The sequence below is a fragment of the Pleurodeles waltl genome, chromosome 11, assembly GCF_031143425.1.
Source record: "Pleurodeles waltl isolate 20211129_DDA chromosome 11, aPleWal1.hap1.20221129, whole genome shotgun sequence".
NCBI lineage: Eukaryota > Metazoa > Chordata > Amphibia > Caudata > Salamandridae > Pleurodeles > Pleurodeles waltl.
The window spans coordinates 195,045,649-195,061,167 of NC_090450.1; the positions used below are offsets into that span (position 1 = coordinate 195,045,649).

The following is a 15,519-nucleotide window of genomic DNA, read 5'->3' on the forward strand; positions in this document are numbered from 1 at the left end:
AGGTGTGCTTGGAGATACGGAGGTCCTCAGTGAACCAGGCGGCTTTCTTGTTGGTGTGGTTGGTTGTAAAGGTCTTGAGAGGGGCGAGGGTGTTGGCGCAGTCGTTGATCCACTGTGTGAGGTTGGTCGCAGCAGTGTCTGGGTCGGTGGGTGGTCTCAGGGCGAGGGCGGTAGTCAGTTGGTCCCCGGTGACCTTGCCCCAGCAGCGGCGTGGTAGCTGTTGGGTGCGGTGGTGTGTGGTGGGTTTTCTGAAGGTGAAGTGGACGCATCTGTGGTCGGTCCAGTGTGGTTCGGTGGTGTGGTTGAAGGAGACGTGGGGGCTTGCAGAGAAGATGGGGTCAAGCCTGTGTCCAGCGGCGTGAGTGGGTGTCGTTACTAGCTGTTTGAGTCCGAGGTTGGCGAGGTTGTCGATCAGGGCGGTGGAGTTGGCGTCGTTGTTGTTCTCGAGGTGGAAGTTCAGGTCCCCAAGGAGGATGTAGTCCGTGGAAGCGAGGGCGTGGGTGCTGATGAGGTCAGCGATGGTGTCACTGAACTGTGGGCGGGATCCGGGAGGTCTGTAGATGAGAGTTCCTCTGAGGGTGGTGTTGGGGTCGGTGTGGATCTGGAAGTGCATGTGCTCGGCGGTGGTGAGGGTGTCATCGGTGTTCGTTGAGATTTTGATGGAGTCTTTGTGGATGATGGCGATTCCTCCTCCCACTCCGTTGGTGCGGTCTCTGCGGGAGATCTTGTAGCCCTGTGGGATGGCTATGGCAATGTCTGGTGCTGAGGTGGCGTTCAGCCAGGTCTCCGTCAGGAAAGCAACGTCAGGGGCAGTGGAGTCTAGGAGGTCCCAAAGTTCGATGGCGTGCTTGCAAGCGGAGCGGGTGTTGAGGAGGATGCAGCGGAGGTGGTTGGGTTCTCTGGCTGGTGGTGTGGAGGGTTGGATGCTGGTGAATCTGCAGTTCAGGCAGGTGAAAGGCCCCTGGGTGCGTTTCGGGGTGGCCCGATAGCAGGGGTGGTCTTGTCTGGTGTTGAGTGCGTGGAGGGTGCTTGCGTCGTAGTGCAGTCTGGCGTTGCGGGGGGTGTGGGTTCCAGGGGTTCTGGTGCTGGGTGCGGTCTAGGCGCGGACGGGCGCAGACGGGCTTGCCTGAGGTGCGCCTTCGGCGTGCCAGCGGCGCACCCGCTGCGCGCGCCCGCTTCGCGGCCTCCACATGAGGGCAGAGGGAGGGAGGAGCAGCTGGGAGGTGGGAGCGGGGCGGCCAATGGGAGTGAAGGGGGCGGGGCAGCAGGGGCTCAGCAGCAAGGGAAAAACCCGGGGAAAAACCCAGGGGAAAACCCAGGGAAAAAACGGCGGGAAAAGATGGCGGGAGAGGGACAACAGAGCACAGGGGTACAGAAAGCAAAACACAGGGGCACAAAATGGAAAAAACAAGTGGCACAGAAGCACAAGCTCAGGGGAATAGAAAAAAGGGAGCGAGTAGTCAGGCGGCAAAAGTGGCAACGGAGGTTCAACCCACAGGGGGCTGCGTGGCAGATGGGGGGAGCGACCTGCCTGGTGACATCCACCAACACATGACTCAGAGGCTGTTTAGTAGTAAAGAAGTATCAGATTGGTCTTTGCCTTGATTGAGAGATCCTTCAAAAATAAGTTGGGTGTAGTCAGAGTGTATGAAGAACTTAGTTCCCAAGTGATGAAACAGAAAAAGCCACATATAGGGCTTGATTTAAAGTTTGATGGACGGGTTACAAACGTAACAAATATCCCGTCCACCATATCACGATTCCAATAGGCTATAATGGGATCGTAGAACGGCGTACGGGATATCCATCAATTTGTGACAGAGTAATCCCATCCTCCAAAATCTAAATCAGGCCCAAAGATATTAAGTAGTTGTAGTGAAAGAATGGAGCCCTTTGGGATACCTAAATGAACAATTTTAGGTGATAAAAGGTAAGAAGGAGTAGTTATATTTTTTTGCTTGTAGGAAAGAAAAAATGTTAACTGGAATAGATAAAGGCCTTTAATGACTTAATAGGGCACTTTTTAACAGAATCTCACAATCTATTGTGTCAAATCCACTGAGAGGTCCAGGAGCACCAAGGCTCCTGAATCTCTAGCATATATAGTCCTTCAAAGGTAATCAGAGACTGACACAATGACCAACTCAGTGCTGTGACCTGGTTGAAACCCGCTTGTTTACTATCAAACAGTTTTTCCCAATATTTTTGCGAGAAACTGCAGCGATGAGATAGGTCTGAAATTGCTTACAATTTTTAAATCTAGGGAGGATTTCTTCAATAGTGGTTGCATATTAGATTTCTTCTAGCAACGTGGAATATAACCTTTTGAAAAAGAGTGTAGGCAAGATATTTCCAATTGTAGCACCTATAAAAGGTGCCAATTGATGGGAATGTTTACCTGGACAGTTATGTAAGGGATAGTCTGTAGAATGGATCTTCTCAATGAATAGTAAGATCCTCCTCTGGGGTGAGAGATACATTTACCAGGAATAGGCATGCTCTGATCTTGACAACCTACAGGTGATTCACAGCCTAGACTATATTATCTTATCATGGCAGGTTTCTAATTTTCCTAATTTTTACAAACAGAAATGGCGAGCTGTTCACAAAAAATGAGCTGAGGAGAGCATCGGTGGTGTACAGACTGTGGTTTCTTGAAGCTTAATGATTCTAAATACTTGAAGTTCTCAAATGATTATAAAAGTGTTTTTTTTATTTTTGCTGGGTCTAGTAGATAGATTTTGGCTTGAGGATTATTAGCTGTCCCCTGTAATCATTCAGCTCTATGGAGAAAGAGTTTACTTTCTATCAGTTCTGCAGTAAACCCAGCATTCATTTTATGTGATTAGATTTCTTTCAGCTTTCCAGAGAGCAGTTCATAAAGAGTTGTATTAATTGTGGCATTCAAAGTGTCAAGTAGATCATCTATGATGATATGTTTTTGCCTCTTTCAGATTTATGTCGAGTTTTGAACGAATTACCTGTCCAGCTATAAGTATTTAATTATTTTAGATTTAAATTGTCTTTCTGTTGCAGAATACCCCTGGCAACAAAACGGTATAGGTAGATGATTAGTGAGCGCTGAACCCACAACTGCACATAGAGACTCACTTAGCACAAACAGTGATGAATGGAATGCTCGAATAATTCTTGGCCTTTGTTATTTCTCTCTATCACACACACACACACGCATAGACAAACGTGCGTTAATCGACATTTACACATACAAGCTGTAAACTCTAATATCAAAGTCCCAGCGCAGCAAATATGTTATCACAGTAGCTTGTTTAACCCCTTCTTTCATTCCATGCTTATTTAGAACGCATCCTGCAAACCTAACACAAATGTTTATACATTTATATGCATATTTATATTTATGTTTAGTAGTTTCCCTTTTTGACCATCGTGGCAGACTGCTGTTATTCAAGATATCAACTGTCTCCTTGCCCTAAAAACGAACCCTCCTTTCGTTGACTCGCAAAGATCCGGACAGGTGCTTCGAAATATAAAATCAGTAATTCACAAACACATTAAAGCAAGATGGAAACATGAAGCCCAGTTTGCATTTTTTTTATCTTCTATTCCCATTGCTTTGGAAATATTAGTTTGAATCACAGATTTGCACTGCACATCTGTTTTCCATCTGATTTCCTTAAGATTCACCTCCTGATGAATGCATTCAATACAGGGTCTGTGGAGTGTTTCTGTTGTTTATAAGGACAATTCATAAATCTGTCATTGACTGTCTCAAAAATATTCAAATGATGTCTGAGTAGAAAACACGTCAGTTCATTCAGATAATGTCCACTATTATTGTATGTTTCAGCTTATCAATACTTATATTTCACTTTTTACCTGGAAGCCAAGTCTGTGGCAAATCATCAGTGTTCTGTGCAGTTGTGTTGGTGAACGTTCTTTTTGGGGCAGTTACATCATGCTGATTCTGATCTTCATATTTTTTTTTTGGGGGGGTGTCAGAAAATGACAGTCTAATACTTACACCAAAAATATTTTGGTCAACAGAAACTTTTATCAAAGAATAGAAAGTGCTGTCTAATAATGTAAATTACAACTCATATATAAATCATTATATGTACCCGTGACATTATTTTTCCCTTATTTAACGCAATAATTTAAAACAATCTGTAATCAACTTGAATGTTCTATGATTTGACAGTTTTCTTTTTTATTCCCTGCGTTTTGCTATTCCTTGATTTTGCTTGCCTCTTGAATCATCATACACCACTGGAACACGCCATTGATGTAATACCCTTCCCCTTTTCATCCTTAGTGCATTTATTTATTTGTCCCTTCATCCCTCTTATGCAGTCTTGTCCAGCTCCAGCACGCCCTCCACTGCATCCATAGTACTGTTGATGCTATGTGCTTGTTTCCTCATTGATGTGTCCTTACTCTCCATGTGCTTTCCAGGATGTTATTTTTTCCTGCATCACTGTTCACCAGGGTCTTCCCTATGTCTCGTATACATTTAACTACTAACACCAGGGCTAGCTTTAGTGCCGAATACATCAAAATACATCATAAACACAAACTACATGCATTACAATAAGATTCAAAATAAGTCAAATTAAATTAAATTGTACTTACCCGTGGGCTGTGCCTCCTCCTCTGTGTTCTTCTGCAGTCTGCGGCATGAGTCGAAGAATTCCCCTAAACAATCCAGATGCTTCTCTGGTGCTATTAACCAGCATTAGATAAGCTCAAGGATTTGATGGAGCTGGTTGGCTGAACACTCCTTCAAGCCCTGGAGGCCTGTGCTTGCTCTCCACCCAGCTGTCTAACACAACTCGAGTTGGAGAGTTTCAAAGTGCACGTCAGGCTGGCCGTTGCATGACAGCCGGACAAACTGAAGTGCACTTTGGAGTGTCTGGCAAGCCCCTGCTCCAGTCCTCCATTCTGCCAATCCGCAGCAGAGGACATGCCCTACATTTCTCTTGGCTTGGGGCAGGCTGTGGCTGCGCCGCACATCAGTAAGAAATATGTAACAGCAATTAAATCATTTAATTGCTATTTTATTTTTCACATTTGCTACGTGCTGCTCGCAATAGGCTGGAGGTGGTGACGCTCCTCCACCCTCATGAAGAAACAGCTGCTGTCTCTAACATGCATTTAATTTGTTTTATTGTGTTACTGATACCTGTGTAGAGTGTCAGAGTACTTTACATCACATACACATTATAAAGAGCTTATTAATCATACATGTTTAAATCAGTCTATAGGAAATGGTATGTAAGGCAATTGGGATTTCAAGGTGTTGGAGTCACATGCCATCCATAATGGTAAGAATGTTAAGAGTGTTTGGTCTGGATGAGCACAATCTCAGGATTCAAAACATACTACATTGGTTGACTTTACTAATTAGAATGTATTTGTACCCAAATTAACAGTTTTTAGCAACAATAGGATAATGAAAGGCTAGGAAAAACATAGGCCCTCATTTTGACATTGGTGGTTAAAAGCCACCAATGTGGCCTGGCAGTGTTCTGCTGGAGCATGCTGCTAGCGGTAGCAGCGCCCCATCCCGTCCCCTGCCGGGTAAGTCGGGTCTCTCACAGTTGAGGGGGTGGGGGGTGTTGTGTGTGTGTGTGTGCATGTATGTGTGTGTGCGTGACTGCGAGTGAGTGTGTGATGTTGTTTGTGCGCGTGGATGAATGTGTGTGAATGCGGGTATGTATGGTAATGTGTATGTGTGTCGGCATGTATGTTATGATGTGTGTGTGGATGTGTGCGTGAATGAATGTATGCATGCGTGTATGTATGTGTGGATGAGTGTGTGTGTCTGTGTGTGTGTGTGTGTTTAGGGGGGGCGTGGATGTAGGGGAGTGGGGGGCATCTGGGGAGTTGTTGGGGGGATGTGGGCCTCCTATCAGTGATAGGGAAGGAATTCCCTGTCACTGATAGCGCCTACCACCATGGTTTTCGTGGTATTACGAATGCCATGAAAATCATGGCAGTAGGCAGGGACATAATATCGCCGGCAACACAATGGAGGCTGTTGGGCTGTAGATTCTCATCTCCAGCCCAGCGGCTGCTACCGCCATGGCGGTCGGAGTGATTCATTAGCGGGTTGGCTTCAGCCAAACCGCCAATGTCATAATGTGACGGTAAGTACTGCCAGTCTGTTAGCGGTACTACCGCCACATTAGCACCGACCGCTGGGGTCATAATGACCCCCATAGTGTTGTAACCTATACAATACAGTTTTCATGCACCTCTTTGATGACAGTTCATAGCTCATTGTGCTTATTAGGATTGTAACATATGAACTGCAAGTAACAAAAGGATCTCTGTGACAGAATCAGTAACCTACAGAACAATCCACATAAAATACCGTTCAGTGATTTGCGTGGTACATGCTCTTTGTAGCAGGCATATTAACCCTCTACACTACTTTAGCATGAGTGGCAACTGCCACTGGACAAAACTCTGATCTCTCTCCAGCAGGTACACTAATCATCAGTTATCTTGACATTTTTAATGTTGCCAGAAAAATGCTGGACACACAAGCAAAGCTTTGCAGCATGTGCCTATTTAAAATCTGTGTTATTTCTAAACACAGAGCCCCACAAGGGTAGCTCCAGGTGTGTCTGCACAGGTTGCACCACCCTTGAGCTGGCCCTGACTATCACAAACCCTTCCCATGGTTACCCATCTCTTCAATCCCCATTCTATCATGTACCGCATACAGCATCACCAGAACATGCCTAAGACCATGTCTACCCTATCCTGAAACAGCCAAGGTTCATGATTCAGCAATTCTTCATGTCCTGACCACCTCACTCCACTATTTCTTCGTCCTCCCTGTACAGCTTACGCCACTGGTGTCCTCTCCAGTGCATACATCAGTACACTTCATGCTCCCTGCAAATGCTGCAACTATATAAATCTTTCCTACTATACTTCCACCCTCTTCTCCCCAATTATGCACCAACTACTTCAACATGTGCATTGGTCCTAACCTGCCTCAGTCTCATACTATTTACTCTTACCCCACATTCCATAGGACACCTGCATATGTCTGAACTCTCTCCTGGCCCCATGCGTTGACCTATGGATTTTGCGGGACTCCCAGATTTCCCATTACTATTAGACCTGGGAATGCGTCAAAATGGCACGGCTTCCCAGGTGAGGCGTAATGAGGAGAAATATCTTTATTTCTTCTCGTTTTTTACTCATTCTATGAGTGCCACATTCTGCAGCACACATAGAAAGAGGAACATGCCTCTGATGATTGTTTTTGTGCAGGAAGGAGTGCTTTTCTGTACAAAAATAATCCAGCCTGCAATGCAGGCACCCTTGCACCATGGCCCAGGGGTGCCTATGTTGGCACAAGGCAGCCAAATATGGTGCACTGGTTGCAGCACCACTTTTCTTAAATCAGGGCCTGAGGGTTACATTTAGCAAACTTTCATGCAGCGCAGCAAGCCACTTGCTGCACTGCATGAATCCTGTTTTTCATGATAATTGCCACCCCTTTCAACATTCCAAGAGTGTTTAGTATAGGCAAACTGAGTCATCTATTTTTGTGTCTTAAGTACATTCAGCCACTCCTCATGTCTTAAGTGAGTCTCCTGAAGGAGAAAAATATGACTGTCAGATAATCTTAAAAATGGATTCCCCTTCTCCTGCTGCTTACTCTGATACCATTTACATTCCAGGTAAGAATTTTGAGATTAGAAATGACGTCGGACCCCATCATCCGGTTCTGATTCAGGGGGCGGTCTCCTGTCCAACTGAAAAATTACGTTAAATTACTCTATTTTTTTTCTTCCATCTGCTCCCCACCCGGTGAGAATTTAACCAAGTCATTTTACTACGTGACACCCCAAAACTACTTTTCCCTTGACCTCCCCTGGGGAACCTTCCTATTAACTATAATGGGTAGATCATCCTACCCTTGAGCCATGCTGCTCCGAAGCCCTCCAACTCTCCCCTTTTATCTGTTCAATTAGTGCCATGACTTCTTGAGGATATCTCATATTGTGCATTTTATTCCTCCACATTACCCTCGAGGTAGCCGGAAACCTCAGCTGTGGAGTGGCACCTAAGGTCTTAAGCTCCTGCATGTACTTCCTCCGGTCTCATCGTCAATCCTGCACTGCCCTAGACATGTCAGACCTTATTAAAAAAGACAAACCGTCATGCTTAAAGCCTGTTCTTTGAGAGCCTCTGTAATGAGGTGAAATTGACCTAAACCTTCTTGGGTTTATCCCTCTTGGGATTCCTCCTGAAAGGATCCCGGCGGACTCTCTGTATTTCCAGGTCCAGGTCAATGGCGGCTACCGTGGGGACATGTTCTTATATGAGGGCTATAATGAAACCTTTAATACTGTCTCCTTCCATTCCCTCTACAAATATTCAAAAATCTAAGATTGTTCTGCCTGCAGTGGTTCTCCAAGGATTCTACTTTGTCTCCCAGATCTTTCTCGCTTTGTTTTAAAGCTTGAACTTCGTGCCTATTAGCCTCCACCTCAGTCTGCAGCACACCAATAGTGGATTACATAGCCCCAAATCTCTCCGTCAGATTGGTAATTTTTGCATTGAGACTGTCGCAGACTCCTTGAATTTTAGCCTGATTGGACTTGGATACCTCAAACTTGTCTCTCATCTCTCGCAATATTGATTGGAATAAAGTGTCCGTGTGAGTTTGAGTTATGCTGCTCCGTACAACCTCCGCCTTCTGTGGTAGTGTAGGATCCCCCCCAAGTATAGTTTGTCCTGTTTCTTGAGTGACTGAACTCTGCAGTAGGTCGAACGGGGTAGATACTTCTTCTATCGTAATAGCGTCCAAGTTTACTAGAGGGATAGCAATGCCCTGTGGTTGGGGTGGTCAATATGCTCCTGTACCTTAAAAAAGGACCTAAGCGAGAGAGTGATTTTAATTCTCTCTGTAGTAAGTTCGACTATATCTCCTATTTCTCTAATATTTTTTGTTAATAGGGCTTTATTATTTTGTGGAAGCGGGAACATGGCAGTCAGGTAGTTGCGCTGATCGCGTGTCCCCGGCCTCTGACCGCCTGCTCACTCACGGCTCTCTTACCTTCTCCAACGGTTCGGTGCGGCTCCACATTGCGCCTGATAGCGCCATGACCGGAGGGGCACCCCATGGCAGGGGGATTCCTCTGGGCGGGCTGAGACAGCACTGCACTTCCCTCCATCGTCCTCCTCATGCTGGCTCCAGGCAGCCTGGCTGATCCGCTGGAATAGAGGGGTAGCAGGCAGGCTGTACTACCGGGGCGGCTGGAGCAGAGTCAGCACAGGCCCTCCTCTGACATTTTCCCGTCTGGAACAGGAACTGGGTGGAAGGCTGTCCTCAGATCCAGTATCAGTCAGGATTGCTTGTTTATTGCTTGTTTATTCACCAGGCTGCCTTGGTGGAACAATTCTGTATGACCCCCATCATCTATCGAGGCCTGGGGCCAGGACACGGCAGCAGGGACAGAAATTACTCCTTTCCAGGCCCAGTTTGGACCATTTGGGTCCCCCACCAGCTACATCCAACCCACTGGCTGATACTGGGTCATAGAACAAGCAAGCTTTTAAAGGTAAACCCCCCAATATATTACCAACACCACCGACACTTTACGAGGGGGGGCACCTTTTCAAAATAATAATGTTTTCATTCTTGTCTTTCTCAGTATTAGCTGTCGCTATCAACAATAATGTGATGATTTTACAATTGTTTTTTCTGAATTAAAAAGTAAAGTTGCTTTTTGTTTTATTAGTATTACTTGGAACTGAAACCAGCAACAAATATGAGATCAAGAACAACCTGGGCCAGAGAGTTTACTTTGCAATTGAGGAGAATGCCTTCTTTGATCGTACTTTCTGTGGACCCGTACGATCATTTACAATGAGAATTGCTGATAACAAAGGTCAGGAAGTCATCCACGTCATTCGCCCCTTGAGATGTAACAGTTGCTGGTGCCCTTGTTATCTACAAGAGGTCAGTGAATATGTTATACACCTTAACTTCATCTTCTGTGTTCCTCTAGGAGGAATATATCTTACCCTCTGAGATCTTTAACTTACTAAGGTTATTGATGGTCCTTAATAAAAGGTGCCAGTGAAGTACATCATGCCCAATGTCTTGTTTTAGTCAAGTTCAGAATTGCAGCAAATCGAATTGAGTTTAATTGAATTGTATTGTATTTATAAAGCACTTACTACCCCTGAATAGGTGTAGAAGTGCTTTACAGTGATTAGCAGACTACTCCAAAACCCAAAGTTAGTGGTTAATCCTGTGGTTATTGCGATTAGTCATGTGCACTCACACAAAGATTGCATGCGTTTACTCCACTTACTTTATGATAGAATACATTAATACCAGTTAGGTATGATCTTTAATGGGTTTTATGTAGTTTCAGGAGAATGACTGGTGAGACAGATAGACAGGTGGAGATTAGGTAATGTTACGCTACAGGAATAGGGTTTAAAGAGGCGGGTTTGTCATCTTTGAAATGAGGTATCAGTCAATTGCAGAGTTATAATAAGAAGCAGAGGTGTGCAGATGATGTCAAGTAAGAGGAGGGTCACTGAAAAACGAAAGAGAGGAATCAAGCAAAAGTAAGTCAAGGTCATATTATAACAGAGGATTTTAGGAGTATAGTGGGAGAAGGTTTTCTAAGACACTAGCAATCGGGGGATATTTAAGGGATAAAAATCAGAGTATACTCTACAGAGGCAGTGGTGTAACAATAGCACCAGCTGCCTCCGCTGTGCAGGGGGCCCATGAGCTCCAGGGGGACCCATCCGGCATTGTACATGGGCGGCAGGCTCTGGGCCTGAGAGCTCCTGACTGGGTACAGAGCTTGGGGAGTACCCAAGTGTTGTTACAACATTGTACAGAAGGGTGATTTACAGAGAAGGAAAGGGCAAAATTAGAGATTGAGAGAAACATATGTGTGGAGGCAGGCAATAATATGTTGCTGCTAATGCTCCTCTTGTTTTCAACCAAAATATTATGGAGCCAATTTAGTGGGCAGAGCACAAGTCTGTCACAGTGAAGGGGCAAATTACTGTGTCATCTTAGTGGAGTGCCTGCCCGCCAAATTTCCTGCCAAATTTAGAAATAACTGCAAAGCCACCAGTCATTTCCTAAGCAGTGTCAGAAACTGTCATCACAGCAATTCCTGTCAATGGCCCCATCAACATGTTGGATTTGTCTGTCAAGCTTCTGGATTTTTTGTTGTTGAAAATATTGAAATGCCTCATCATCATAGGAGTATCTATTACGGTGAGGTGGGCATTAAACCACTATGACCACCTATGTAAATTAGGTGGGCAGACATGGAGGTCAACAAACAAGCAAGTTATCTCCACAGAAACAGGTAAATGTAGTTGCGTCCACTTGCTTTCACACCCTAAGAATGCTCCATAAGATCTTCAGGTGGCTCCAAATCGACACCAGAAGGGGCGTCACTCACGTCCTTGTCACCAGCAAACTGGACTACAGTAACACTCTTTTCATCAGAATCACTGCACACCTCCTGAAGAGAATACAGACAATACAATACTCTGTGGCAAGATTCATCCTCAACCTCCCCAGACGGACTCATATCACCCCACACCTCAAGAAGCTCCACTTGCTCCTGATCCAGAAAAGATGCCAGTTTGAGAGGCTGACATATGATAACAAAGCCCTATACAACGAAAGACCAGCTTACATTAACAAATGAATGACCTTCCACCAGCCAACCAGACACCTGCAATCTGTCTTCCTTTTCCTCACAGACACCTTCCGGATCTGATGATCCAACAGCGGAGGATGCTCCTTCTCGCACATGATGGCCAAAGCCTGGAATTACCTTCCCCTGCACCTCAGGAGCACCGCATCACTCCGGTATTTCAGAAAAGGACTCAAGACATGGCTGTTCAAATGAACAGAGCACTGTGAAGCAGCTAGCAACACCAGCGCCATGAGAACCTCATGGCTGATTTGCCACACTTTATAAATCCTTATTGATTGATTGAACACCCAACAGCCCTTATTCTGTCAGGCCGTTGGAGGTATGTAACCATGATGGAGGTGGAGTAGTCTCAGCAGTGGTTACATCAAAGGTCTGCCTGGATTTAAATCGGGCAGGCAGACCATTATCTTTGGCGGTAAGGATATTCTGTCTCAACGACAATTGAGCACCGTTCCCATCCACAGATAAATCAGCCATTATGTTCTTTTTTACTGTTATTAGAGGTGGGGGCATTCATTTTGTAGAGATAAGGAGAGACAGGCCAGATCTAGATTTTTTAAAGATGAAGCATCTAATATGTAGTATGGAGGAACTACGTCAGAGAGGTGGGTGTCTCTAGGGAAATTTGTTAATCTTGCATTAAACATGATTTTCATTTGTGTCTCAAAGATAAGTAACTGTGACAGACTCAGAGGATTTTCAGTGGTGCTTCCCCAGCTCCGTTTGAGTGGAGGTAAGCTCTTGGTTTACACCATGGAGCACATTAGCTGATGTCACTGGTATACACCCTTGACCCATCTGACACTGAGTCACCAGATCGTAATGATGTTTGCACCTTTCTCTAAGAGCAGGGTGAATGTCAAATATTTTCCTTACCTGAAACCACCATGCAAAGCTTGGAGGTCCCTAGGTAGAGAAATGCTAATCTCCTCAACCATGCACAAATGAAAACTCCCTCAACAACAGGGTTTTTCTTCTTTTTTATTTTCTGAAAATACCAACGAGGGTACGCACCTGGCAATGGATCAGGTGCAGTGCTCTCAGTGAAGCCATTGTGTATTGCTCTGTGCAATGATTCCATTAGAGTATTTAACGTTCTTGGAATTTTCTGCTAACTGAATTATGTTACTGGGTTTTTTCCGACAGTTAGAAGTGCAAGCCCCACCTGGTTCAACAGTTGGCTTTATTATTCAAAATTGGAACCCCTATCAGCCAAAATTCACTATTCAAAATGAAAGAAAGGAAGATGTCTTAAGAATTATTGGCCCCTGTGCAACATGTGGCTGTTTTGGAGATGTCGACTTTGAGGTATGTCTGTACAGACGAAGATCCATTCATTAATTTAAAATTTAAAATTATAATTTAATTCTAGTGCATACAATTAACTACATGCTTTAATGTTTGTAATTTGTGTTGAGTGATATTTATTTTAAAAACTTTTAGACATTTTCTCAAATAGTTAAAAGTACATTAAAATGACGTAACCATTTAGCAGTATCTGAATGGTATGTTTATCCTTGAAGTTGCTGAAAAAAGTAATATCACAATTTATTGACGATATAAAAGTATTACAACAACTTCACTCAATGATCAAAGTCGTGTAAGGAAAAGATGCCGTAGTCTTGGTAAAGGATGCGATCTGAAAAAAACAAAATTGTTTATTTGTCTGTGGCATCCCATGTTCCTTGTGAACATTTTTATTAGATTTTTTTTTGTATCAAAGGAAATAATATTCTAAATTTTATCTCGTATGTCGCTATTTTATTTAATTTATTTTATATATATTCACTGAAAACACAAAGGTTAACTTGACCTTATAGTTAGAAGTGGTAATAATATCTAACTTTACATTAGAAAATATATAGTTGGATCTTGTAATGCTATAAAACCTATTTAAAACAAAAAATAATTAAAATATCCATTTATAGTTAACTAAGCTAACTATATCTTGCGCCCTTGCCATGCACCGCTTCTGGCCTCACACATTACTTCACGTATGACATGTTCAGTGAAGTAATTGATGACATTATGTCGACTTTTTAAGTTCCCCCATTGATAACATAACTGATGACATCATCCAACATTCTGTTGTTCAAATTACTCTAGAAACCAATACAGCATTTCAGATATAAAAATAAATACTAAATGGTGGATGAAAGATGGAACTGAATGGTGTCATTCTCCAGACTTGTGAAAGTTGGGGTGCACCCCAGATACACATGTTGCAACAATTCACTTGCTTTTATGAGCCCCTGAAGTAGCAATACTCATGGTGCAATATGGAGAATGAGGCACAAGGTAAATACTATATAAAATCAGCAATGACACCCTTTCGGTACTGCCTGCAGATACTGTGGGTTAAGACAGAGAAGGATGTGGAAAGAAGATGGGTTGTGCACTGAGTGAGCAGCTGTCTCTGTTTTAGGGAAATTGAGACCAGTACATCCCATGGGTGAAGGAAGGAACAGCCTATGTCTAGATCAGCTATCACAGATACTTCTGGGAAGGACGGATCAGTGAGGTGACTGTGGGCATTGCTGGACCAGAGGTTAGACTCCCGAGCTGTACATCAATATTAGGAAAGCCTGGGGGTGAGTGCCCCTCCTGCCTTAGAGTTCCTCTTCCATCCATCCTACTTGTGCATACTGATTCAAACGTCTTCACTTGGCTCTCCCGCAACTCCCTGCTCACCTTGTTTGTTTGTTGACTTCATCACTCTTGCTCTCACTTATAGGTAGCGGTGTTGAGGGTCTGCAACCTCCGGTAAAATCAGCGCTGTTTGAGGCCACCTTATCTGATATGATGATGTTCAACCAGAGTGGTTCTAAGCTCTTCAGAGCTCCACCAGCATTGCCCTATCACATAATGTTTGGAGAAGCTGTGGCATGTGGGTTCTGCTGGTTATGTCTTATGTGAGATAGGGAATGGGGGAATGGGCCAGGCATAACAACTGGAGTAGTTACATGGGAGCCACCAGAGTTTGGTAGACTAGACACTGCATATTGCAGCATGAGGCAGTCATATGACAAACTGTAATACATCAGTGATTGGCCATTGCAATGCTGGAAATATGCCATGGTGGAGGATTAGCCCCCATCATAAGTACTGGCACTGTGAATAAAGAAGCAAAAATATCAATTATAAACTGGTTTCCAATAATGACATGCTTAAATATCACCTGAGTGAGCAGAATGTGTGGTAAATAAAATCCTCATCTTTGATATCAGTTGAGAGTATGTAAGGGTACTGAGAGGTATGCACTGCAAGTGCATTTAGGGCCAGATGTATGAATATTAGGTTTTGCGACCGCAAATTGCGAGTCTCAAAACCTGATGTTCAACACTGTCAACGACATTGTTTGCGATTCCCAATAGGGTCGCAAATGACCTATCTCATAAATATTTATGAAGTAGGTCGCAATTTGCGACCCCTTTAGGAATGGCCACCCTCACAGGGATGGTGGCCTGCTGTGGACAGCAGACCACCATGTCTGTGACTGCTTTGCAGCCCGTTTTCCCTAAAGGAAAAAAGGAAGCATTTAAAAAACAAAAATTAAGTTTTCTTTTCATTTTTTCAGAGCAGGAAGTGGTCCTTATGACCACTGCCTGCACTGAAAAAATATTTTTGTTACTATTCACAAAGGGGAAGGGGGTCCCATGGGGACTCCTTCCTGTTTGCGAATTGGTTAGCACTGATTTGAAATTGGTGCTAACTGCAATTGTTTTGTAACCGCATTCACGGTCACAAAACAATCCTACATCGCACTGTGACTTTCAATTAGGAAGCGAATGCCCCTTCCTAATTGCAA

At 44.0% G+C, this 15,519-nt stretch overlaps 1 protein-coding gene across 1 annotated transcript in view; it reads left to right on the forward strand.

The window, feature by feature from the left end:
• The window catches only part of LOC138266595 (phospholipid scramblase family member 5-like), a 243,744-nt gene that overhangs the window by 146,524 nt on the left and 81,701 nt on the right, over positions 1-15,519 (forward strand). The window contains exons 4-5 of the mRNA XM_069215431.1: positions 9,747-9,967; positions 12,858-13,019. Of these exons, the coding sequence (XP_069071532.1) occupies positions 9,747-9,967; positions 12,858-13,019 (383 nt within the window). The remainder of the gene's footprint in view (positions 1-9,746; positions 9,968-12,857; positions 13,020-15,519) is intronic.